The 27748-nt window shown below is 37.0% G+C and overlaps 1 protein-coding gene across 1 annotated transcript in view; it reads right to left on the bottom strand.

Annotated features, from left to right (window-relative positions):
- RAB2A (RAB2A, member RAS oncogene family) overlaps positions 1–27748 on the bottom strand; it is a 74317-nt gene that overhangs the window by 19082 nt on the left and 27487 nt on the right. The window contains exons 2-6 of the mRNA XM_030859686.3: positions 27042–27113; positions 20290–20357; positions 11354–11436; positions 10828–10920; positions 6368–6479 (exon numbers count right to left, since the gene is read on the bottom strand). Of these exons, the coding sequence (XP_030715546.1) occupies positions 6368–6479; positions 10828–10920; positions 11354–11436; positions 20290–20357; positions 27042–27113 (428 nt within the window). The remainder of the gene's footprint in view (positions 1–6367; positions 6480–10827; positions 10921–11353; positions 11437–20289; positions 20358–27041; positions 27114–27748) is intronic.

Below are 27748 nucleotides of genomic sequence, written 5' to 3'. Positions count from 1 at the left end.
TAGGGACAAGCATGCTTACTGCTAGAACCAAAAGATTTTCTCCTATTTTTTTCCATAAAAGATAAATAGGTAGAACATTTTACATTTAATTCTGTGATCAGTTTTGAGTTAGTTTTTGTATAAGGTTGTGAGACTTAGGTCCTTTCTTTTTTTTTTTGCTTATGGATGTCCAATTGCTACAGCACCATTTGTTGAAATGGCTATTTTACCCTGTGAATTGTTTTTGCACCTTTGTTAAAAAGCAGTTGGGGGCTTCCCTGGTGGCGCAGTGGTTGGGAGTCCGCCTGCCGATGCAGGGGACACAGGTTCGTGCCCCGGTCCGGGAAGATCCCACATGCCGTGGAGCGGCTGGGCCCGTGAGCCATGGCCGCTGAGCCTGCGTGTCCGGAGACTGTGCTCTGCAGTTGGGCATATTTGTGCGTTCTCTATTTGGTTCCACTGATGTTTCTCTCCCTTCACCAATATCACACAGTCTTGACAACTACAGCTACGTTAAGACTTGAAATCAAATAGAGTGATTCTTCTTACTTTATTCTTTTTCAAAGTTGTTTTAGTTATTCTAGCTCCTTTGCCTTTCAGTATGTATTTTATAATAATATTGTCAGATTATCTACAAAAAAATCCTACTGGAATTTTGTTTGGTAAGAGTTAGGTTAAACCTGTATATCAATTTACGAAAAAGTGACATCTTTACTAGGTTGAGAATTCCAAACAATGAACACAGTGTATGTCTCTCCATTTATTTAGATCTTCTTTACTTTCTTTCATCAGCATTTTGTAGTTTTCAGCATACATGTCCTATACCTGTCATTTTTAGATTTATACCTAGGTATTTCATTTTCTTTTTGTGTGATTATAGATGGCACTGTACTTTAAATTTTGGTGTTCATTGTGAGTATACAGAAATACAGTAGATTTTTTATATATGTCTTGTAAAAATCCTGTAAACTTGCTGAACTCACTTATTAGCTCTAGTTTATTTATTTTGCAAATTCGTTGGGATTCCTACAGAGACAATCATGTCATCCACAAAATAAACAGTTTTATGTCTTCCTTTTTGAGCTGTGTGCCTTTATTTCATGCCTTTATATCATGAGAACAGGTATCCTTGCTTTGTTCCTGATCTAAGGGGTAAAGCATTCAGCCTTTCACCACTAAGTATAATGTTAGTTGTAGGTTTTTTTGTAGATGCTCTTTAACAAGCTGAGGAAGTCCTCCTCAATTCCTTTTTTTTTTTTTTGAGGGTTTTTAAACACGGCTGGTGTTGGATTTTGTCACATGCATTTTCTGCACTGACTGCTATGATGTGATTTTTCTTCTTTATCCTATTAAAATGGCAGATTATACTGAACCAGCTCTGTATCCCTGGAATAAGTTCCTTCTGGCCATGATGTATGTATTACATAGGCACATGTATATGATTTCATATGTTGTTGAAATTCTACTTGCTGATATTTTGTTGAGGATTTTTTTCATATATTAATAAATGTTATCAGTCTGTACCCTTTTTTTTTTTCCTTTGGTTTTGGTATCAGGGCAATATTAGCTTCTTAAAATAAATAAGGAAATGTTCTACCTCTTCTATTTTCTGGAAAAGATAGTGTAGAATTGGTGTTCATTCTTTCTGTAAATGTTTGGTAGAATCCTCCAGTGAAACCATCTGAACCTAGATATTTCTTTTTGGAACATTTTTAAATTACTAATTCAATCTCCTTAATAGTTATAGGGCTGTTCAAACACTCTATTTCATACTAGGAGAGCTGTAGTAGTTTGTGCTGAGTTTGTGTTCTTTTTGTCCATTTCATCTAATTTACCATATTTATGTATTATTCCTTTGATGTCTGCAGGATCTATAGTTATAACTTCTGTTTTGTTCCTGATATTGGTAATCTGTACCTTCTCTCTCTTTGCTTCTTTGTCAGTCTTGCTATATTATCTACTTAAAAAAAACCAGCCTTTAAAAATTTCCTCTATTGTTTTCCTGTTTTTGATTTCACTGATTTCTGCTCCTATCTTTATTATTTTCTTCCTTCTATTTGCTTTGGGTTCTTGAGGTAGGAGCTAAGATTCTTGATCTGAGACTTTTCCCTTTTCTAACGAACGTGGTTAATGCTATAAACCTCCCTCTCTGCACTGCATTATGTGTTTCCCACAAATTCTGGGATGTTGTATTTTACTTTTCATTCAGTTCAATGTATTTTTAAAATTTCCTTTGAGACTTCCCCTTTGACACACACATTATGTAGAAGTGTACTGTTTAGCTTCCAAGTCTCTGAAGAATTTCCCAGTTACCTGTTATTGATAATCAGAACCAAAAGAACTGAGAGGAGAAACAAATCCATAATTATAGGGGGAGACGATGATTGATTTCTAGTTTAATTCCATTGGTTCTACTGGTTTTTGCTTCATACATCTTGCAGCTCTGTAGTTTGGTGCACATAAATTTAGGATTGCTATTATCTCCCTGGTGGACTCTTCTTTTATTATCATATAATGTCCCACTCTGTCAACTTTATCTGGTATTAAGAGAGCCACTCATGCTTTCTTTTGATTAGTGTTTGTGTCATATGTATTTTCCCATCATTTTATTTTCAAACCACCTGTATCATTATATTTGAAGTCAGTTTCCTGTAGACACCATATAGATGGGTCATATTTTTGAATCCTCTCTGCCAAGCTCTGTCTTTTGACTGGTGTATTTAAATCATTTATATTCCAGGTAATTATTGCTATGTGAGGGTTTAAGTATGCCACTTTATTTTTGTTTGCTAATTTTTTTCTTTTTCCTGCCTTTCTGAGGGTTAACTGAACACTTTTTAGCATTCTACATTGATTTATCTACTGTTTTTTAGTGTGTCTCTTTGTATATTTTTTAGTAGTTGCTCTGAGTATTGCATTATACATACATACATACATACATACATAAAACCTTATCACAGTCTGCTAGTGTTGTCATTTTACCAAGTCAGGTGAAGTATAAAAACCGTACATCCCTTGATGTCCCTTTCTCCAGTGTGGTTTTATTTCCTATATGTACACTGAAAACCACATCAGACATTACAGTTTTGCTTCAATTGTCAAATGTAATTCACAAGACTTAAAAGTTTTAAGAAATAAGTCTATTGTGATTATTCATACTTCTGGTTACTGGCGTTCCCTCTTAAAAGGTTCTTTCTTTTATCATTTCATTTGTTAGATAATTTCTTTAGCCATTCGTTTATGGTGGATCTGCTACTGATAAATTCTTGCTTTTCTTTCATCTGAGAATGTCTTGATTTCCCTTCACTCCTGAGATATTTTTGTTGGTTCTAGTATTGTGGACTGAAAGTTTTTTTTTCAGCTCTTGAAAAATGTGCTATTTCCTTCCGGCCTCCATGGTTTCTGACAGAATTCTGCTGTCATTCCAGTTAGTAAGGAATTGTTTTCCAACAATTGTTTTCACTGCCTTCAGGATTTTTTCTTTGTCTTTAGCTTTCAGAGATTTGCCTATGGACAGAAGTTTGTCTTGGTGTGGATTTTTAAGGTTTATCCTGTTTGGAGCTGCCTCAGATTCTTGAATCTGTAGGTTTATATCTTCTGCCACATTTGGGAAGTTTTCAGTCATTACTCCTTTGAGTACTTTTTCAGGGCCATCTTCTTTCTTCTCTCCTTCTAGGAGTCTGATAATACAATGTTAGAGCTTTTATTATAGCCCCACAGATTCCTGAGGCACTGTTCATTTTTTTTCTACTCTATTTCTCTCTGTAGTTTAAACTGAGTAGTTTCTATTGTTCTACCATCCAGTTCACTATTTCTCTCCTCTGTCCCCATCATTCTGTTGTTGACTCCATCCACTGAGTTTTACATTTGTTGTTATATTTTTCAGTTCTAAAATTTCTACCTTGTTCTTCTTTTTATCTTGTAGTTATTTTGCTGAGACTATTTTTCATTTGTTTCAAGCATGCATGCATGTTATTTCAAACATGTTTCAAACATGCATGCATGTTGAGGCATTTTTATGATGGTTGCCTAAACAATCTTTGTCAGATAATTCTAACATCTCTGTCATCTTGCTGTTGGCATCTATTGATTTTTTTTTTCATTCAGTTTCAGGTCTTCCTACTTCTAGGTATGGTGAGTTTCTACTGGAACTTGGACATTTTGGGTACTGTGTTATGAGACTTGGTATCTTATTTAAACCTATGCTTTAGCTGGCTTCCTCTGACACAACTCCTACAGGGAAATGAGGAGCGTGGAAAAACCTCATTATAGCCAGCCGATGGTGGAAGTAGTACCATAATTTCCTTTGTGATGTTTGGCTGTAGTAGAATATTTTCTCTAAAAGCTTTCTGTCTGGACTTCCCTGGTGGCACAGTGGTTAAGAATCTGCCCGCTAATGCAGGGGACATGGGTTCGAGCCTTGGTCCGGGAAGATCCCATATGCCGCGGAGCAACTAAGCTTGTGCGCCACAACTACTGAGCCTGCGCTCTAGAACCCGCGAGCCACAACTACTGAGCTTGCACTCTAGAACCCGTGAGCCACAACTACTGAGCCCACGTGCCACAACTACTGAAGCCCGTGCGCCTACAGCCCGTGCTCTGCCACAAGAGAAGCCACCGCAATGAGAAGCCCACACACCACGACAAAGGGTAGCCCCTGCTCGCCGCAACTAGAGAAAGCACGTGCGCAGCAATGAAGACCCAAGGCAGCCAAAAGTAAATAAATAAAGTTAAAAAAAAAAGATTATTTCTTAATATTCTTGGCTTCTGAGAGGCAAATTAATTTACATGATTAAGTAAAGTACTGCTCTCTCATGAGTATGGGAAATTCCCGCCTGATCAAATTTAAACAATTATTTTTATTATTAACCAAGGATACAGAATTTTTGTAATAAATGCTGCCAAAACATTAATGAAATACATTTTATTTAAATGTTCAGCCAAACTGCCAATAGTAATTTGCTACTTACACATAAACACCTACTGTTACTTGTTAAAAATAAGAAAAATGAACACAAAGGCATTAGAGTCAAAACTAGAAATTGAGAATTACTTTCCGGTAGTGGCTGCCTTGTCATCTAACTTCACAGTATGGTTCTTTCATAAAATACAGACAATTCTGGCTTTAAGGTTCGCAAAATCAACAAGAAAATCCATTGTTAATTATCAGTAAGGATATGTTTCAGATGTCTTGAAACCCCCATAACACGTTGGCCCTTACAGTTTCAAATCCAACACCTCTAATAAAGGAGTGCTTCGTGGAAACAGGCAGCTTTATACGTCTATTTTAAGTCAAACAAGAGAACAGAATGGATTTCTCTCTGGGTTTGCTGGGTGAAGTAAAACATTATTCTTGGATGTTATCAAGATGTAATTAATTTGCAACACAGGTAAAGCATTAGTTGGAGCCTGTAAGAAGAGTATTAAGGACAATCACAGAGCACCTCATCAAGTATAGATGAGTATAATATCTTACCTAAGAATTCTTCAGTGAAAATACCAATGCTGTTGAACTACCGTAGTCAAGTTTTGGGTTCAACGGTTAATCAGACATGCTCCGAGTATTATTCCTAATAAGTATTTACTCATTGTTCACTATGTTGAAGGCACAGTGCTAGTTGTGGCCTATGACCCCATCCTCTGCTATCCTTAGGACAAGTGCTTCGCCAATCATTTGTTTTCTAGAATCCCCTTCTGCCGCTGCTCTTAAGATTCTTACCCAGAAGGTGGAAACTCCAGCATTACTCTGGGCAAACTACATATTTTCTTATTCTCATTTCTGCTTTTTATGAAATAGAGTGTAGTAATACATTTACCTAAGAGAGGATTAACTGTCTATTCCTGTATGTATAATAAATAAATACCATATCCACATACACAAAGCACAGAAGAACATGGTGTGTTCACAAAACTTCCATAGTTCAGGTTGATCAATGGAAATAACTGATACTACAAATTTTATTTATTAATTATGTCAGAATTCTCATGCTTTGTATAATGTTACATTGCAATAATATAATACTTTCCCTACTTAAGCAGAAGTGGATACAAATAGCTACAAATGTTTAGTGTCTTGAAACATTTCCAAATTTTGTTAATGTTCTTTTTTTTTCCCTCTCAAGAAACATAAAAATGATTTTAAGGAAAGTATATACAAAGATCTGTGAAAGCATTTTGGCTTCAAGTGAAGGCTCAGAATATAATTGAAGAGCCTGATATAAGATGAACATTACAAGGCATTTCAAAGGAAAGAAATTTTCTACTTTACAAGCTTCAAGGACTATCTGTGACTAAAAAGCTTACAGGGGATAATCAACAAATGAATATTAAGGTATATAAAAAGTTTCTATTAAGAAGATAAAACATTTTAAAAAGGCCTCTTACTTACCTCTTCTACATTAGAAGCAGTCTTAGCCGAAGTTTCCATGAAGATAAGTCCATGTTCTCGTGCAAAAGCTTCACCTTCTTCTTTTTTTACTTCTCTTCTAGATTCTAAATCACTAAACACAGGGAAGAAAGGACCAAGTTATCAACCAACATAGTACAATTAGAGACATCTGTGGAAACTGTACCATAAGATTCAAAGTTGTGCTGACCATTCTTGCAATTAATTTTTGACACACAATAATCAACTTCATTATTCAGTGTATTATGAGAGTCAAAAAGAGCACACTGCTTAGCTTCAAAGAACTAACAATCCAACTAAAGAAAGAGTCTAAGTTAGAGCCCTAGAATGCTAAAACTAGAGAAACCCAAAGGGAACATCTAGCCCAAACCCTACCTTTCAGTTACAGTGGGTTCCCAAAGAAGGGAACCATCTTACTCAACATAATAATTTGAGAGAGCAAAATTACACTAGTCCCCTTATCCTTTAGCCAGACTGAGTTTCTATGAATGTGATAAAAATAAGTCACACAATTTTCAGAAACTATAGGAAACTGCTTAATAAAATTCAAAGCAGTTTAGAAACATTAATTAATTTTTAATCCCAGTTAATTCCCAATAGAACTGTTAATGGAAGAAGAGAGAGAGAAACAAAAGTCTAAGCTAGAAATTTTGGACAAAAGTATGGTATTCACTTTTATCATACTGAAATTGTATTAGTTAAGGTAGGGGTAAAAAGTAGAAGTCTCCTCTTCAAGTGTGTTTTATTGTAAACACATTTAAACTTTACTATTACAAATTTATGTGCCCAGAAAAGGATGGAGAAAAATATAATATCCGTGTACTTCCATCTAGCCTTGACACATATTATTTTGACAGATTTGTATCAGATTTCTTTTCTGTTGAGAAATAAAATCAATAGTTACAAGTTGACTGTGCTATGAAATACTAGTGGTAAAACGAGAACATAAAAAGCAGGCAAACTCAGTTTGCAAATATCATAGCATGACTGGACGAGGATAATTTATCCAACTATACTCTGGGGGCTTCCTGTGTGCCAAGCCCTATCCTGGATCTGGGGACAGACCACTCAACAAAACAGACATAGTACCAACCCCCTGCCTCCAGGTGGAGCTTATATTCTAGTAGGTGTAAAAAATGGCGGCGCGGGGGTGGGGGGGTGGGGGGGACACTAGCAACAGTGACATGGTAATGTGCTCCTGAAATTCAGTCCCCTTATCTGACAATCATTCTTAAAGGAAAATTAGCTTTGAAGTACACAAAATCTTCAAGAAAATACTTTCCCTTAACTGCCCTTTATCCCATTTTATGCATATGCCACATTTTATTTAAACAATCCCTTATTTGGAGATATTTAAAGTTACTCCCAGTTTTCCCCTACCAGTATCGCTGATGATGCCTGCATTTGCAAATGTTATCTTAACAAAGAGGGTTAAGGATGTGTACATTTAAGGGATGGTTTGAAAAAAAGAAAGCGGCACTTCAGTATTCTGTATTTCTGTTTTATCACTCTTCGTTTCCTCAGTTTTCCAGGTGTAAAATCATATTGTTGTCTTTGACTTTTCACTCCATTAATCCCATTTAAATTGCTTTTACTACTTAACTATCTTTCTTTCCTAAACCATTCTCTTAATTTATGCTTTTTTGTTTAGGGTATTCTAATCCCTTGACTATTAAAAACTTTCATCCTTGCAGACTCTGCATCCTATTTCTTGTATAACCAATATCAAATGCCACAGTTAAGAAAAATCCATATCATATCTGTCATTCTGACTAGCTCACTGTCTTTCTCAAACCCCTCCACTGGCTCCCTACTGCTTAATTCACCTAACTCAAAAATTGTTTATTCCCTGTTTCCATGTCTACCCCAATTCACCTCATCTAATAATAATCCCCTCATTTATCTCTGCTCGTTTCCATTCACTCTTTGCATGCCATACATTCTTTCTTCCCTTCTCCTAGTTTCTTCCCTAAAATGTCTTTCCACACCTACTGTATCCTAAGGATAACAGCTACCCATCTACAATCATCAGAAACATCTTCTGTACATACTATACTTTGCTCTTTCTTTTCACAACTGAACTATGGGCAGCAACCAAATTTAAGCCACCAGTAAGCTGCCGGCCACCTTGTTTCAGACACAAGGAAAACACCGGCAAGACAAAACTATGAAAATTCTCTTTATTCTTCAAATATTCTCTTACTATTTCACACATTATCATTGAATGGTAGTATGAATACTCCCATATTACAAAGACTAAAGCTTCCCTCCAATAGCCTTATGCTTAAAAGGATTTTGATATCTGTGGGGAATCCAATCCCCCATGGATGTGGAAGGACAACTGTATGTTCTCTTAACAGCAAACCTCAATTAAAATAACACTTAAAAAAATCTAATCTATGCAGTATAATATTTATTTGTTATATTACTTTTTTTACAGTTTTACTGCAATATAATTGACATAAAAAACTGCACATTTAATATAAAATTTGATGAGTTTCACGTATGTACACCTGGTGAAGCCATCAGTCTCCCAAAAGTTTCCTCATTCCCCACTGTAATCCATCCTTTCCTTCCCCTGTACCTTAGTCAACTAATGATCTGCTTTCTGCTACTAGAGAATAGTCTGCATTTTGTGGGGTTTCATATTAATGGAATCATATAGTATGTTTTCTTTTTTGTCTGCTTTTTTTTTCACACTCAGCATAATTATTTTGAGATTCATCCACTTTGCTGCATATATCAATAGCTCATTCCTCTTTATTGCTGAGTGTATTCCATTGTACGGCTGTATCACAATTTATCCATTCACCTGTCAATTGAATTTTGGGTTGTTTCCAGTTTCGTGCTATTGCAAATAAAGCCACTATGAGAGTCTGTGTACAATTTTTTGTGTAAAGCATGTTTTTCTTGGGTAAATACCTAGAAGTGAAGTGGCTAGGTGGTATGACAAATGTACGTTTATTTTCTAAAGAAACCACCAAATTGTTTTGCAAAATCGTTGTATCATTTTGCATTTCCACCAGCAATGCGAGAGTTTCAGTTCCTTTAGATCCTTGCCAATACTTGGTAAGTTAATCTTTCCTATTTAAGTGATCTTTGACAAAACCAGAATCCCTAAGATTTTATATGCTTTCTTCTAGAATATTTTTTATACTTTTAGCTCTTGTATTTAGGTCTGTAATCCATTTCCAGTTAATTTTTGTATATGGTGTGAGGTAAGGGTTAAGGTAAATTTTTTTGCACATGGCTATTCAATTGTTCCAGCACCATTTGATGAAAACATTACCCCTTCCCCCACTGAACCTTGGCATCTTTGTCAAAAGAATTAATTGACAGGACTTTCCTGGTGCTGCAGTGGTTAAGAATCTGCCTGCCAATGCAGGGGACACGGGTTTGAGCCCTGGTCCGGGAAGATCCCACATGCCGCAGAGCAACTAAGCCCATGAGCCACAACTACTGAGCCTGCACTCTAGAGCCTACAAGCCACAACTACTGAGCCCTCGTGCCACAACTACTGAAGCCCTCATGCCTAGAGCCCGTGCTCTGCAACAAGAGAAGCCATGGCAATGAGAAGCCTGCACACCACAATGAAGAGTAGCCCCTGCCAGCCGCAACTAGAGAAAGCCGTCATGTAGCAACAAAGACCCAATGCAGCCATAAATAAGTAAATAAATAAATATAAAAATATTAGTTTTAATTGTTACCACTGTAATTTTCTACTAAACTAATGAAAACTTTCCTACACTCTTGAAAGTTTATAGAAACTATGGTCAAGAAACTGTTTTCCCATGTACTATCATTTTAAATGTAGAGCACAAGGACATTCACTGCAAATAATGATCCCTAGATATATAAAGTAAAATAAGATTGAAAAAACAACATGAGCACGACACTAATATGTAAGTCTTAGAGGTAAGCTTAAAAGTACTAACGTGATATCTACTAAACAATATTAGAAGTGTTTCAGGCCTTTAAGTAGAAATACACCTGATTAATCTATGTATTATATTAAGTCATATAATACACATTAAGTCATGAAGAAGGGAAAAAAATATTTTTCTGAGTTCTGCACAGATCCTTATTTACACTGCCAAGTATTTTTGATAATACTGAACAGTGACCTAACCACCAAACATATCAGTGGGTTTTATTTTAAATTACTAATCAGATAAAACTACTTAAGAGTATTCTTTAAAGTATAGCTTCCAACAAAAACTATTTCAAATAATAATTTCCAATAAAGCTTATTATATGCATTTAAAAAAACAAAAGAAACATCTTAGTATCTTGAAATTTTTATAATTTAAGAAATCAATAACTTATATTTTGCACAATGTACAAGAGACAGGCACTTTAGCAGTTACCACATAAACAGTTACCATATAACAGCTATCCAGTCTTCATCATTATGTAAAAAAGCTTTAAAAGAGTCTTTTTACCTTTTATTTCCAATAAGCATAATGACCATGTTGGAATTGGAATGCTGGCGGGCATCTTCTAACCAGGTTGTCAAGTGGTTGAATGTGTCTCTTCTAAACATAAATGATAATTTGATTACTGTTTTCAAAGTATTTCCCCTAGTGGTGTACAATGAACAGTATACATTCCATTAAAGATAATTATTTTTAGCCATGTCCAAGTAGGAAACAGATTTTAAGTACAGTATCTGGAGTCAGAGCTCACTGACTATAGTTCAGTTTAGAAATTAAATGTAACCTCCCTTTAGGAAATTCCAATGTATAAATATCATTACTAAATCGATCAACTTGGGGTGCTTATTAATATAAGAGAATAACTTAGTTACAGATTTCTGTAGTAAATTTAAAGTTAATTCAAGATACATAAGTTTTAAAGGCAGATAGCCAGGACATAAAGGCAAAGCTATACTTTTATTACTGATAATCATATTTATTTAGAAAGATTCTCTGCACTGACCACTGAACCAAAAAATTTCCACGTTCTCACCTTGTAATATCATACACTAGCAAAGCCCCTGCTGCACCTCTGTAATATGACCTTGTGATGGAACGAAAGGACTCTTGCCCTGCCTGTGAGGAGAGAAGAAAAGGTTGATAGTTTCCTTCAACAAACTGTCCTCTACATTTTCTTATTATTCATATGTAGAATATGGACAGGTAGGGAATGAGTGCATAAAGGAAAAGAAGAAATCCTAACTTCACCAGTCTTAGGAAAAAGTCACATAATACTATACTACTACTGCTCAAGTCAACCAGACGCACATGCAATCCACAACCCCCCACCCCCCAAAACAAGACCTCTAAACCTTTTTTGGCAATCCCTGACAACCCAATTTACTGAATGGCTTCACAATACATGAATCATTATTAGAGCACAGAATGGACTCCTAGCAACTAAGCTCTGAAGACAAATTTGAAAGGAAGCAAATAACCCAGAGCCTCACATTTGAATTCAATAACCCACTCCCTGGGGCAGCTGTTGACACTAGAATAAATAAAGTCCATTGTAAATAAATGATGAATGACATCTTTACGCCCACCATCTGCTGGTGTAAAGGTTGTTGGAAGGCCAAGGATGCAGATTTTATCAGTTATATCATAAACTACAGTGAGCTTTCAACAGTCATCAGATGGAATTCTTTGAGCAATCATTTTATTATGAAAAACAGAAAATGGTTCTGAATTTATGAAATTTTTTTCTCTACACTTAATCAATTTTCTCTGTTATTTGATATAAAATGCTTGTCAAAAGGCAACAGGACAAAAAGTCATCTTTATATCCACTTGTGAAAACAGACTTCAGAGATTATGCAAAATTAGTTACTTTCCCTTCTACCAGTGGCACTAATGTTCTGCTTCTTAAGAAAGGCTGGTGTGGGATATGCCTTTTGCCTCTGAGTTTAAAATTGAGACAGTTCTTATCAAAAACACTTTTTCATTTTTAATCACTTAATTTCTACCTTTGAGAAAAAATAAGTATGTAAATTAAGTAAACAAAGCCAGTGTTCACAATTTTTGTATTCAAAATCTACTAAGTCCTTGAAAAATACTCATGTTTCCATATTCTGAGTTCTGATCTCCAAGTGTAAATATTAAGCCCTTCCCACCCTCAGAATGCACATGGACAGTCAGGTTCTGCCCTGTGCTAACACTGATACTCAATGCTGTAATTCTTGTTGCCATCCCACTACACTCCTGTCCCCCAGCCCCAGTGCCTAGCACTGGGTCTGGCACACATCAGGCATGCAGAGAAAGCCTGCTGAGTGAAAGAATGAATTCTAATGTCTCAGTCAAATGCACAAAATGGTCATTACTCCATCCCACCTAAATGAGTGGACATCAGTAAGTCCTGACATACTAAGATTCAGTAAAAATAACTTCTCCCAAGTGGAAACTAAAGATTAGACCTTCTTTCGGTAACCCGAAAGCATTTCTGGCACTTAGAATAATGTCTTATGATAAATTAGATACTGAGAAAGCCATCACATAAAAGGGCTGTAAAAATAGCCAACTCGTTTCACAGAGTTTGAGGTTAAAACACTAGATGATACTAGCTGGAAGCATGAAATTAATTAGTCATTTTTATATAATTTATTGAGACACATCTTTCCCAAAAAATCCTTTCAAATCCAAGTTCAAAACTCAAGCATTATGGGAATTTCTTCTTTAACTGCTTAGCATGGGAAAATTAAGGACTAGAACAGTGTGAATTATATATACCAAGGAAGGATCATGTGGTAAACAATACAGAAAAAGATAAATATTAGTTCAAAATGAAAATCAAGCTTAGGCTCTTGTATCTCCCAAGCCTAAACAATGAGCAATGGTAAAAGTTCTTTAAATCAATCTTGGTGGGACCTTTTGTGGGAGGAGTTAAAATGAATACAGTTGACCCTTGAACAACACCGTTTTGAACTGTGTGGGTCCACTTACATGTGGAGTTTTTTTCCATGGCAAACAATACAGTACTACACAACCTGAGGCTGGTTGAATCCACGGACACAGAAGAACTGCGGATAGGAAGAACCACAGATAGGAAGGACCAACTATAAATTAGACCCAGATTTTCGACTGTGTGGGAGTTGGCAACCCTAACCCATGTTGTTCAAGGGTTAACTGTACACTGCTATAGATCTTATAGAAGAATTATAAGATCTAAAACTTCAGTGTTTCCAGTCTAGATAAGAAATAGTGAAAGGGAAAAAGTTTAGGAAAAGCACATATCTATATACCATTCCCATTCCTCCTGAACTGTTTTACAAAGAACAAACATGTTGCAATATGGAAATAATGTATATAATGCATCAGTTTATACTGAATCCACTGAATCTGGATGGATTTTGCCCATCATTACAAAATCAAAAACTCCAGCAAATAAAAAATGAAACATTCCAAGTGAGGGCTGTGAAGGTAACTGTGCACCTTGAAATTTAGTATCACTGTGTAATAAGCGAAGATCAGTGTTCAGAAGTTTCCAAAATCTGGAGACCTGGCTTGTCGGGACAACACCCCACACTCTGGCCTAGTCTCTGTCAGTGGTGCTGGTAGCCTTAACATAAGTCTTGCCCGATAACGTGTTTTATTACAGCTTCTCCAGCTATAAACAAACTGTTAAACAACTAACTGCAGAAAGCTAGCCCAATGGTTATCTTGATCACATTAAAGCAAAGTAATCTATTTTTAAGAAGCATTTTAATATAAACCTATTCAAACTGTGATCGACTGATATTGTTTTAAATGAAAAAGAACGTCAACTTAGGGCATATAGATGTTTTTGATCCTCTTCACTATAAGATGCTGGCTTAAAGAAATTTTAGAACTTGGAACTGAACAGGATATAGAATTCTTTGTATCAAAAGAAAGGGACGCCTGGGACTTCCCTGGTGGCACAGTGGTTAAGAATCCGCCTGCCAATGCAGGGGACACGGGTTCGAGCCCTGGTCCGGGAAGATCCCATGTGCCGCGGAGCAACTAAGCCCGTGCGCCGCAACTGCTGAGCCTGCGCTCTAGAGCCCACGAGCCACAACTACTGAGCCCGTGTGCCACAACTACTGAAGCCCACGTGCCTAGAGCCCGTGCTCCCAACAAGAGAAGCCACCGCAATGAGAAGTCCGTGCACCACAACGAAGGGTAGCCCCCGCTCGCCACAACTAGAGAAAGCCCGCACGCAGCAACAAAGACCCAATGCAGCCAAAACTAAATAAATAAATTTATAAAAAATAAACAAAATAAAATAAAATTTGTGCCCAGGATTTTTTTTTTAAAAAAAAGGGGGACTCCTAACAGCAGCTAAGGGTATAAAGGAAAATGCATTTCATGAGACAGGAACTAAGTGAACAGCACCAGAAAAACCTGGTTGGGACAGCCAGAGTAGACCATGAGCTGCCAACTCACAATACAGCTCTGTGATTTCTGGGTAAAAAAAAAAAATCAGCAAGATACCAGATATGCAAAAAAGCAGTACAGAAAAGTCCGCCTCGGGAGATAACAGGCATGTTCATTTTGAGGACACTTACTACTAAAATTAGAGCCACAGAACACGTGTGAAAAAGAAGCCTTGTAGCCCTCCATTTTTCATGTGAGGATTGTTAAATTAAATAAACTTGATTCTTTGCCCCAATACATTTAAAATTGACCTCCAATTGCCAGATAAAGATTCCCCCAAATTGGCTTCTCTGAGTGCCTAAGTCTTTCTTTGAAACAATTTTTGTAGTAACCAGTCTGGCAACTTAACTCCTCCTCTTCTGTTATCTCCATAATATACAACTTCACACACATCAAGCTACTGTTAAAAAAAATCTCTACCCTGAATGTAAGTCCTAAGCTCTTGGGAATCTGATCTCTATTTGTTTCTCTAGAATTTTATATTATTATTCAATAAAAGTCTTGGTCATACAGCCATTTTTTTTCTTACTGGTATTCTGCCCATATTCTGAATATTCCTGCTTTTGTGCCTCTGTTTAAGTCTTTGCCTGAAAATCTTTCTCCTCTATCTATTTATCCAATTTCTATTCCCTTTGAGGACCAGTTCAAGCCCCCTAATCTTCTCACAAAGCTAGGAAGCTTGCCTACCACAGCCTATACTTATCCTTTTCTCCTCACAAATCCAAAAGCAATTTCATGTGATCATTTGGTTCTAATACTATTGATTAGATAAAATGAACACACTGCTCAAATGCTTATCTTTTTTCCTCCTTAGTTCTCCTTGAGGGAGAGCCTAACTCAGAACACTGAAGTATATTTATAGTGGACACTCAAATATGTTATCTTGATTGATCCCAAACAGCCAATGAAGTTAGAAAATTAAGATTTGTGAGAATCAATATTACAGTAATACCTCTTACTTTCATTGTTAGTCATTTATCTAGCAACTCCAGCTACACAGAACACAGCCAAGAGCCAAAAAGAAAAAAAGGATTTCTAAGTAGCCAAATAAGTTGTGCAGTGCTCAAGCATGGAATCTCAGGTAGTTTACTAAACAGACTCAACTTAAAATCTAGACCTGTGATCAACGAACTGCTGTCATCGAGGAAAAAGATTTTCAAATCTACACACAAGAGCAAGACTTCTGGTTGGGACGACAGCAAGATTAGTAAGAATCACAGTAATTTTTAGGCTGCCTCAGTGACCACAGCAAGGATGGAGAAAAAGTCAACTGGGACAATTTAATTCTAGGTCTTTTAAAGGAGTTTCATACAGAAATTAAAGTAGATTCTGGTAAGAGAAATAAAGGTTGTGACTATCTAGGAAAGAAAAGATGTTGAATGCTTTAACAAATTTAAGAAAAGTTACTTTGAAAAAAGACTCAGGATGCAATTGCTGACTTCAGATTCTTCTAACACTGCCATATAAGAGAAACTGGAGACCACAGGTGGGAGGTAGACATTAATGTAGAATGACATGTCTAAGATAGTTTCCTGTCCCTGTGCTTGTTCAAGAAAATGTTGATAAACAGCTGCCAAAGGAGGTGAAACAGCTGGACCTTCAAAGGCCTCTCAGCTCCTGGGGCTGGGGGGCTGGAGGGGTGGGAGCAAGGACTGGCAGAGGCAGGACTGCTCCCCGGGGCTTGGCTCCAGGCTCTTTCTCTAGCACGCCAGAACTCTGGTCACCCATCCTCACTGCTCCATTGAGACAACAAAAATTCTCATTTTGGGGGTAAGAAGGTGGATATGAACTGACACATTTTACAAAGGACCAAAAAATGCCTGTCATTTGCTGAAAAGGTACTTTCAGCATATAGGTTTCACATGATTTTCTACATAGTTTCACTCACTTTTATTTGATGGGAAAAATGTTTGTCAGTCTAATGTAAGAATATTTTCAGGGAAGCTGAACAGACACATGGACTTAAAACATCCATACTACAAATTTTGGGGGGAGAATAAAATTTGGATATGCTGGGAAGGCAACTGAAAAAGTAACAAAAAGCAAAAGACAAGCAAGAATAGAAAAAGGTAGGTAAAAACTGGATGAGGGTCTGAGAGTGAGAATGGAATTGGGTACAAGGCATGTTTCTCCTTTGACTTACCTTGACAGACACCAGGAATATCAAACATTTGACTTCCCGTAAAAGAAAAAAGGTTACAACAGGGGCAGCGGAAAGTGCTTTAAAGGATACACTGATAACTATTATCACTGCTTCTGGCAAGGCCTTCAAGGAGTATCTGTTGGCAGCTGTACTTACTATTTTTGAAAGAAAGCAAAGATGCTGGATGTGGAAATTTTGCAAGGAAAACCCCTTACTTTATTTTTATTTTTATTGTGAATGGAAACAGATATACAACGGATGACAAACATCCTAAGATACTGAGACTCAGTCATTGGGAACAAAAATTCAGTTTCTTAAGGCTGATGAAACAAACCATAATATTTGGCTAATTATTCCCTGAAGGACTCTGGGATGGGTTTGTAAATATCCTGGGCCAGGAACAGCCATGACCCTTGCTACTAAAAACACAGCGTGCTATACAAATGTATAGACACGCTGCAAAACGTTAACGATATGGGAAACTGTGTTTCACCAGATATAAACTAAGTGTGGGAGCAACCTTCATGTGTGTCAGATAACATCCATTAAAGAGTTTCAAAAGTTAGCTATGAAAGAAGAAAACCAATGATAAGAGGAAAACCTGTCTGTAGGGCACAGACTCAAGAAACTTTCATAAGTTAACAGAGTTTTTTGAACAGTCCTTAAAATCTGGCCATGGTTCCTAGCACCCTCCATTTGGAAGCCCTGGAATTCTTTCTGGGGGGGGTCACAATGTCTTCAAAGACGCCAGTCTCTTCGTGTTAGACAAAGGGGAAAGAAGACCACCCCCTGCCCTTCAGAGTAAGTGTGAACAAGAGGGTTGTTTTTGTTCTATTCCCCTTTCATACTGTCCAGCATAAGTAATTATTATAGATTTCTTTTGAAAGATCACTGCAGGTAAAACAATTAACTCATAAACTAAGGGGAAAAAAGGTACTTATCAAAAGAAGGCATGACTAGTTATTCTAGAAAACAACTGGGGAATGAATGATTTGTTCAAGTTTCGAAAAGAGGGGAGGGATTATTTAACAGAATACCTTAAGGATAGAAGAACAACTGAATAAACAAAATGAACTACAATGAGGTGGTTTGTGCCTAAAATATCATACAATTTTTATTACTATATTAATCTTTCCTTTTGAAACCATGTACTTTAGTAGATGGTATCTTTTCAGCACTTCCAATGATCCTAAAGTTGCTTAGACAGAATGAGATAGATACTTCACTCATTCATCCAGTAAAATTTACCAAACATTGCATCAACCAGTATAAACTAAGAATACAAACAAGGCACAAAGTTGAATAAGACATAGATGGTTCTTTCCCTCATGATGGTTATTCTGAGGAGGGTAAATATGGGAACAAAAAAACTCTAATAACAACGGGGTAAGAGCTATAACAGAAATATGAATAAAATCTTAAGGGGACAACCAGCTATCCCATGGGGGTCAGAAAGGCTCCACAAGTATTGATACCTGAGCTAGTCTTAAACAGAAAAGGGGGAAAAAGTACTTCAAGCAAAGCAGGTATTTATGCAAAGTACAAGGTATGAAAAACATATTTATTAAAGAATAGCAAGTAGTTTGGTTCACACTACACTGCAGGATGTGTGCTGCACAAGTTTATTAGCTAAGGAAGCAAGTTGGTTTATGTTAAAACAATCCTTCTGAAAAAGAAGTGAAACTTTTAATACAGAAGTAGAAAATACTTCCTTTTGGTTAGAGATCATTAATTTTAAATCTTCAGGAAAGAAGGGACTGTGCATATTTGACTTTTTGTCTTGCATGGAAATGCAGTTTTGAAGTCATGTCGCCTCAAAGAATATAAATCCAGAAAGTTATGAGATGCTACTGGCTGGGAGGGGAAAACACTAAGAAATGGTAAGCATAAAGCATAAATCTTTACTGCAAAAAGAGGAAATAAGAAAGCATAAAAACACAGAGCCCAATGTATAACTCTGGGACAGAGCAAGACAGAGATTTGGGGTTTTCCATTTCAAGGATGATTGTGTGATGCATGGGAAGGATCAGCCTTCAGAAACTTGCTTGGTCTTCTTGAGAATCCAGTCTGTGAGACTGAATAGTCTTCAAGGTGCCTTCCTTCAATAATGGCTATTAAAGGTGACAGGTGAGACACTACGACTGCATGATTAGGGGAAATAAAAAAAAAAGACCGGGGTATATGATGATAAAATTCCCCATATTTTATATTTCATTTACTAGTTTAGAGAGATGCTCTTTGTAGGAGACATTTTGGTTTTTCTCAACTGGGGTTCTGTGAAGAATAAAGTCCTAACTGCCCTAAGGTAGTGGTACTCAAATTGTGATCCCTGACCCTGGGGAGTCCCTGAGTCCTTAAGGGTCCATGAGATCCTCCACTTCCCAACTACCTATTTGTGTGAGGTTATATTTTCTTCATATACTTCAACAAAACAACACATAAGACTCAATACAGGGGCAGATATGAGAATCCAGCTGTCTTCTACGAAGCAGACAGTAAAGAGATTTTTCAAAAGGTAACAGAATGGCACTCTTCACACTGGAAAAAATATAGTTTCTTTGTTTTGGAAAAACAGTTAATTTCCATAAAAATTGCATCGTTTATCCTAACATACAATGAGTTTATTATGGTTATTGTACAATGAATTAATCATTAACTATTTAATAAGCTTCTCAGTTTTAATTTCTAATATGGTAAATATTGATAGCTATAAGCCACATAAGCAAAGCCTCTTTGAGGTCTTCGCTAATTTTTTAAAGTATAAAGGGATTCTCAGACAAAAAAGTTTGGGAACCTCTACCTTGAAGCATCCATTGTATATAATAAAGTAACTTCTCTTTTATGCATAATATAGGAAGACAAAGAAAAGTCACTCAAATCATTTTCTGTGGTTCAGATGAGAACCATTAAAACACTACATAACAAGATATGTAATAGGCACTCAATGAATATAAATGACAGAATCAGGAACTGGAGCAAGGTAGCTTCAAGTGGTTGGAACTAAATCATACTTTTAAAATAAATGAATAAACTGTCAGATCAAGTGACTCTATCGTATTGACATTCATGTATTTTACTTCTTATGTGTATGTTAGATATACTGCTTGTTTTTCTTAAAAACATAGTTTCTAGAGCATTTCTGTTTAGATCCCATAGACTGAGCATTCGCTCAAATATGTTCACCAAAACCTGACACCTCGGGTACCACTGTTTGAAAACACTGCATAATAAAAACGAATCTTTTCTGGTACCACATTTTCCACCATGGCTGCAGGGGCGTTGGTGTCTAACAAACCATAACAGGCATAAAATAACATTAAAATAGAACAAATGTATAATGTAATTTTATAAAACAACTTTACTGAGGTCATACAGTGTATTTTTGCTATACTTACTGTATCCCAAATCTGAAGTTTTATCTGTTTCCCATCAATGGTTATCATTCGAGCACCGAACTCTACACCTGAATAGGACAGAAAATGTTTTGTTATACAAACTAGTGGGAATATATTTCACATTTAAGGATTTTTTAAAAAAGGCTGTCTATTTCTAGCACATGTTATGCCAAGTGATATACAGATTAACAAATACAGCTCCTATCCTTAGAAAATGTATAAGCTAAGGCAGAGGCTAAGGATATAATTAAAACACTAAGATATCTGAGTCTAGTGTAGTCAAGAAACCAACTGTGGTCTTCATGTTTTGCAGGCTCTGTAATATTTAAAAAATCTAGAAATGAGATTCAAGAACCATAATTATTAATCACAAATATTAAAATTTCTTAAAAACTATTAGTGTGTAATAAAATTCACTAAAACGGACAGATGAATTTCAACATCATCGTCTTGGTTCCCAGCATGGGTTATCAACTAGGAAAGAAATCTCCAAATCCACCCACTAGAGATGACCATTGTTTAAACATATTTTCAGACATTGCTCCATGAATAAAATACACACAGAAGTATACAATTTTATATAAATGGGAACACATAAATGCTGTTCTGCAATTTGCTTTTCAGTCACTGTGTCATCAACATTATTCCATACCACAAAGTATCTTTACAAATCAAAAAATATATAAAACTATACTATTGTTTTTGATAGCTGCATAATATTCCTGTGTGTGTGTGTTATCTCTCTATATACACGCATTTTATTAAGTTGGTTACTCTATTGCTACAAATTTTGGTTGTCCTCAAATTTTCACTAAGTAGTTGATGCTGAAATGGATTTTTCAACTTATGATTATGATTCTTGGCAAATTACAGGAAATAGGATTGCAGGTCAAAGGGAATACAAACTTTACACTTACCAGTTTACTACTCTGGCTTTTCTCCCTGCATATATCAGCTCTTTTGAAAGCACTCATTTAATCATCAAAATAGGAGGAGGAGAAAAAGAGGGGGTAATTTCAGAATAGCAAACAACTGTGAAGGCGACTCTGCAAGAAGTCTATCACTCACATTACACCACATCATTACTGCTTGGAGTGTGTTCTATCAGTATTTACATCAGAGTCAGGGTGAAGGGAAGACACATATGGTCCCCAGAAACCAGATGTCATCCAGGCAGAAAAACAGCTTTTAGTTAGTTGCCCAGGAAAGGGCATACTGCCCAGTGCCAGAATTCCATTTCAGCATCTCCTATAATTCCCCCAACTGTGACTAGGAGAGTGAGTACAAAGGTAAGTTAGCCTCCCAGAGTATGTAACTTGATGGAGTTTCCACTCTATATTTTATTACTTATTCCATCCTAGGGGCATAGTCAATACAAAGAAATTAACGGTATGTTTCTCAGACTCAGAAATACAGGTAAGCCAAAGAAAGGGACCCAGGAGTCATGATGTACTAGAATGAAAAATGCAAAACTATAAAACTATGTCATATAAAACCATTACAGTGGGGCTTCCCTGGTGGTGCAGTGGTTCAGAGTCCACCTGCCGATGCAGGGGACACGGGTTTGTGCCCCGGTCCGGGAAGATCCCACATGCCGCAGAGCGGCTGGGCCCATGAGCCATGGACGCTGAGCCTGCGCGTCCGGAGCCTGTGCTCCGCAACAGGAGAGGCCACAGCAGTGAGAGGCCCGCGTACCCCAAAAGAAACAACAACCATTACAGTGTTTACATATTTATCTATCTACATGCATTTATTCATACATACTGTGTGCCACAGGGTGGGGGGCACCCAAAACAACCATCCACCAGCTTACCGTTAGTGACACGAAAACGAGTAGCTGAGGAAAGAAACCAGTGACTAAGTATGGGACAAATGTTCTTTGAAATATCCAGTATTTAAAAGGAATGTTCTAAAGTAGAAAATTCTACACATCAGCAAGATAGTTGACAAAATGGAGGCCTTTTCATGAATCTATTGTTTTTTTTTTGTTGTTGTTGTTGTTTTTCGGTACACGGGCCTCACCGTTGGGGCCTCTCCCGTTGCGGAGCACAGGCTCCAGACGCGCAGGCTCAGCAGCCATGGCTCACGGGCCTAGCCGCTCCGAGGCATGTGGGATCTTCCCGGACCGGGGCATGAACCCGTGTCCCCTGCATCGGCAGGCGGACTCTCAACCACTGCGCCACCAGGGAAACCCTCATGAATCTACTGTTTATAACCACAGAGAGAAATCCTATTTTTCCTTCCACTGTCATGGATGGCTTTTTAACCACAATCCAAAAACATCTGCATGGCTCAATGGGATTCAAGATTTCTTAAATCCAATGCATAATGTCAAATTTGATGAAAAACAACTGCAAATTAGAAACAGACCCTTGACTGACACCAAGGGTGGGCAGGTAAGGGCAAGCAGATGCTCCTTCTCTGGAAATGACATCCTGGGCAGAGGGATAAAGATACTAAAATTTTTCTTTTTTAACATCTTTATTGGAGTATAATTGCTTTACAATGGTGTGTTAGTTTCTGCTTTATAACAAAGTAAATCAGTTATACATATACATATGTTCCCATATCTCTTCCCTCTTGCGTCTCCCTCCCTCCCACCCTCCCTATCCCACCCCTCTAGGTGGTCACAAAGCACCGAGCTGATCTCCCTGTGCTATGCGGCTGCTTCCCACTAGTTATCTACCTTATATTTGGTAGTGTATATATGTCCATGCCACTCTCTCACTCTGTCACAGCTTACCCTTGTCCCTCCCCATATCCTCAAGTCCATTCTCTAGTAGGTCTGTGTCTTTATTCCCGTCTTACCCCTAGGTTCTTCACGACTGTTTTTTTTTCTCCTTAGATTCCATATATGTGTTAGCATACGGTATTTGTCTTTCTCTTTCTGACTTACTTCACTCTGTAAAACAGACTCTAGGTCCATCCACCTCACTACAGATAACTCAATTTCGTTTCTTTTTATGGCTGAGTAATATTCCATTGTGTATATGTGCCACATTTTCTTTGAGGGATAAAGATACTAAAATTGACTGGCAACCATTCCATCATCTGCTGTAGGATGGCTTTTATGGTCTCTGCTTCCTGGCCTCTTAAGATGCGTCATTCCTGCCCTTTCCCAAGTCCATGTCCCCACCCTCCTGTGGGTTCTTTATAAAACTCCATATATTCCCTTTCCTTAACTTAAGCCGTAATTGAGTTTTGGTATATTTATCACTTTAATCAAAGTAAATACGCAAGAGATTACTGAAGCTTAAAAAGTCCTTAAACAAAGATTTTGCCCCTAAAAACACATCCAATTTTAAAGACATGTTACACGAAAATCAGGATTGGTTCTAAAGCAGGTAAATATAATAAGATTGCTATTTTAAATTCACTTATTAATAAGGTCAGGACAGAGAATAAAAAAACAAGAAGTCAAGAAACTAGTTAAAAGGCTACTATATTATCTAGGAATGAGATAAAGAATGATAAGAAGATAAAGAATGGTATACATCTCCAAAGAAAAAATTGACAAGCACTGTTGATTACTGAAAAACTATGATTTCTGTTTTCCTATCAAGTGAAACAGAAACAATTCAATTTCAGCCTCAAAAACCTTAACTCTTTCCCATTTACCTTCTCATAACTGGGTTCAATGCAGGTTTTACCTTTGTATTCTATGTGGCAAAAGAAAATACTGAAACCTGAAGTGTCCTAGAACTCACAGAAACAAACAAAAAACCCAAAAACCTCATACTTCTCTTCTGGATAGTAAAAAATTTTATTAAACTTTTTCCTTAAGTATATATATGCTTGAGAATCTCATTTAGAAAGTTTTCCTTATCTTTTTCTTTTTTTTTTAATGGGATAAACCATCATTCCCTATGCCCTTGAGGCTCTCTTCCCAGATACATTTTCAATTAACAGCCAATTTGGCTGCCAGAGAAATTACCTGTGGAACCAAAGGCCGGGCCTCATTTACCTGACACAGTCAGGGAGTGATGCTTATTTTCTTCTTAGATGTTAGTCACTTTCAACCTTCCAGGACAAAATACTCTGAAGGTAAATACACACTTTCTAAATTACCTCTACATCATTACCATCCTTGTAGAGTAAGTACTTGCATCCTTGCACAGTATCCATTTCCTGAACATTCAATAATCGATACCTACTAATTGTGTGACCCTGAGTAAGCTAAGTTATTAAATCTCTTCTGTGTTTTAGTTTCTCTTATTTGTAAATGGTATTAATGATATCCATCTCATAAATTTTTTTCAAGATTAGAAGAGTTATTACATACGTGCAATCTAAAAAATGATACCAATGAACTTATTTAAATAGAAACAGACTCAAGGACATAGAAAACAAACTTCTGGTTACCAAAGGGGATAGCGGTGAGGGGGCGGGGGGAGGCGCATAAATTAGGAGTTTGGGATTAACGTAAACACACTACTGTATATAAAATAGGTAAACAACAAGGACCGACTATATACCACATGGAACTATACTCAGTATCTTGTAATAACCTATAATGGAAAAGAATCTGAAAAAGAACATATATATATGTATGTATTACTGAATAACTTTGCTGTACACTTGAAACTAACATAACACTGTAAATTAACTATACTTCAATTAAAAAAAAAGTTACTACATACAAAATAAGTGCCTGGCACACAGTAAATATTTGGTATGGGTCCACTGTCATTATTATTTTATATTATACCCTCCTCTACTCATCAAGCAAAGGCAAGTACGCAGCAGAATCAAATACTGCCTTATGCCTATTTTAACAATCACTCCAACATTCCTTTAAAAAACACGTGCTAATTACCTTCTAAATTGTTTTTATGTCAGAAAGATAAATTCTTGTGATGGGTGTCACAAGGTATAGTAGTCAGGGTCCAACCAGAAAAACAGAAACCATACGTAGGTATTTAAAACAGAGGGGATTTAAAGTAGGGAACTGGTTACATTAAAGGAAGGGCTGAGAAGCCCAAGGAGCAGAGGGTAAAGCAACCCAGAGATTAGGAACAGCCGGAAGCTGCTGCTGTCCCTAGGCCAGGGGGCAAAGAGAGAAACCAGGGTTCCCAGAGCCCAGGAGCCAGACCATCAGTGGGCCTGTCGGGCAGGGGCTGTGGCTGAAGCCACGGAGGGCACACAGTCTCAGCAGAGAGGGGAGAAGTCCCTCAGCTTCACTTTGCTTTTAGCCTCCTAACTCCCAGTGCCTCGCATCAGCGAACCCAGAGGGAAGCCAGCTGGTACAGTTACATGGGTTACAGTTTTCTAAAAACCCCCTCTGGTGTACTCCCCCTTACATAGGCTCCCACAAGTAGAGCCTATGCCGATTTCTAACAGCAGTGAGGTTCCGGCCCATCCGCCCAATCAGGTGTGCCCTAACAACTAGAAATTTACACGAAAGCTTCAACGAAAAGGAAGACACTTTTGTCTAGTACCCTATACGAAAAACAACTGGCTAGTTGTCTCGGGACCAAATCATGCCTAAGAGGTGGCCTCAAGGTTCAGACCTACGGAGCAAAGAGCAGATCCTACACAAGGATGAGCTCACCAAAGTTAAAAAGCACCATGACGATCAGCATGAAAGAGCAGTACCTGTTTTACCCATCATTACTGGATACAATTAAAACTATCAAAATGAAAACAGAACCACATATTCTTATTGATAGTAGCCAGTAAGGAAAGATTTTAATATATCTACAAAGTACATGTGGCTTGGCTGAATACTATTAACTGATCTAATAATTTGATTCGTAAACTCTATCTTCGATTTGGTATTTTAAAAGTACACAGGACATGAGAATCACCTTGTTATGAAGAGTGAGTTAATCATATCTATAGAACATAAGCAGTCACTGGCTCAAAAGATACATTAAGCTATCAATTGTAAAGTTTAACTAGATTTCCAGTTACCTTGTTTCTTCATGGTTGACTAATCTCTAATTGTTACTGGGCTACAGCCATAGAAGAATAATCTAGATTCTTTAGCTTTCAGGGTATAAATATTTTTTTAAAACAGATAAGAACCCTGAAACAGTATGCTTAAAGTTTTTAGTTTTTCACTTAATTTTACACTTTTGCATATTAATGAATAATATCACTAATAATAAAAACTAGTGTAGCTAATAGTAATAACAGCTAATATTTGTTGACCATTCCTTACCAGTAACTGTCTCATTTATTCTTCACAATTGAGGAAACTAAAAAATGCTTGATGGTAGTTTTTCTCAATTAATAATTATAGGTAAGCCTAAAGCACTTAACACGCTGCCAGGCACTGTTTCAAGGCATCATATTTATTAACTCATTTACTGTTCAGAATAATTTTGTGAGATGGTTACCACTGTTCTTCTCATTTTACAGATAAAGAAACTGAGGCATGGAGTGGGAAAGTGGCTTGCCCAGCTAGTTAGCAGCAGATCCCTGATGTGAACTCTGACAAACTGGTTCAGAGTCTGCTCTTAACCCCTCCCTATGATATACTGTCTCTCAATCAACTGTTTTATCATTAAATACAATCAAAATCAAGTATTAATGTCTTGCTGCATTCCAACCACTTTTACAGAGTTGGGGAATATTATTTTTACTATACATACTTATATTTTTTTAAAGTGATGGAGACTAAACTCTGTACAGCAACAAATCTAGTTTCACTGATTTCTGACTCATCACTGATGGAATGAGCCCTCTAGCACATTCCATTCCCACTACCCAAAACTTCTAAATGCTTCTCATCTCTTTATAAAACTTACCAATAGTAAGATCATGTACTGGCTGAAACCTCTTGTCTGTAAACTGTAGCAATAAGCATGATTTACCAACACCTGAAAGTTAAAAGAAAAAAAATTTAAGGGACAAAATTCACAGAAATTAAGAAATACTTCATACGAGTACTTGGAAAAGAGGCAGCTAGGGTGTCTGGTGCTCTGAGAACACAGTCTGCCATGATTTTTCAGTGCTCTCATTTCTTGGGGAATTAGAGGACTGATGATTTGGGTGAAAGGTGTTGACCAATCCAAAACACGCTTTTCATCCTTTTGCATTCATTCAGCATTTCAATCTGAAAGATGAGAGTGGCAGCAACTCCCAGAGACAACCAACCAGGTCCTCCCAGCAGCCTCTACACCACAGGACTCATGCAGTGAAGTGTTCATGCACTTCTGTTTTTTCTGTAGTAGTGAAAATATTTTGAAAACATAGTATTTTCCTCCTTTTATAGTTTATTTTATCTTAGTCTCCTACAAACAAACAAACAAGTAAGTGTTCGGGATCTACTTTTCTGGGAAAAGCTGCTCACTCTATCTTCTGGCTGATCCATTTCAGGATCGACTCTATAATCTGAATAGCATTCCTACACTCTATTATTGAGGTCTTGAGTAACTTCCAAATTCCCAAATTAAAGGCAAATTTTCTATATACATCCTACTTGCCCTCTGAGGAGACCTGAATATTGAATACC

This window comes from Globicephala melas, chromosome 17, assembly GCF_963455315.2.
Source record: "Globicephala melas chromosome 17, mGloMel1.2, whole genome shotgun sequence".
NCBI classification, from domain to species: domain Eukaryota; kingdom Metazoa; phylum Chordata; class Mammalia; order Artiodactyla; family Delphinidae; genus Globicephala; species Globicephala melas.
This window is presented reverse-complemented; position numbering and strand designations above follow the sequence as displayed.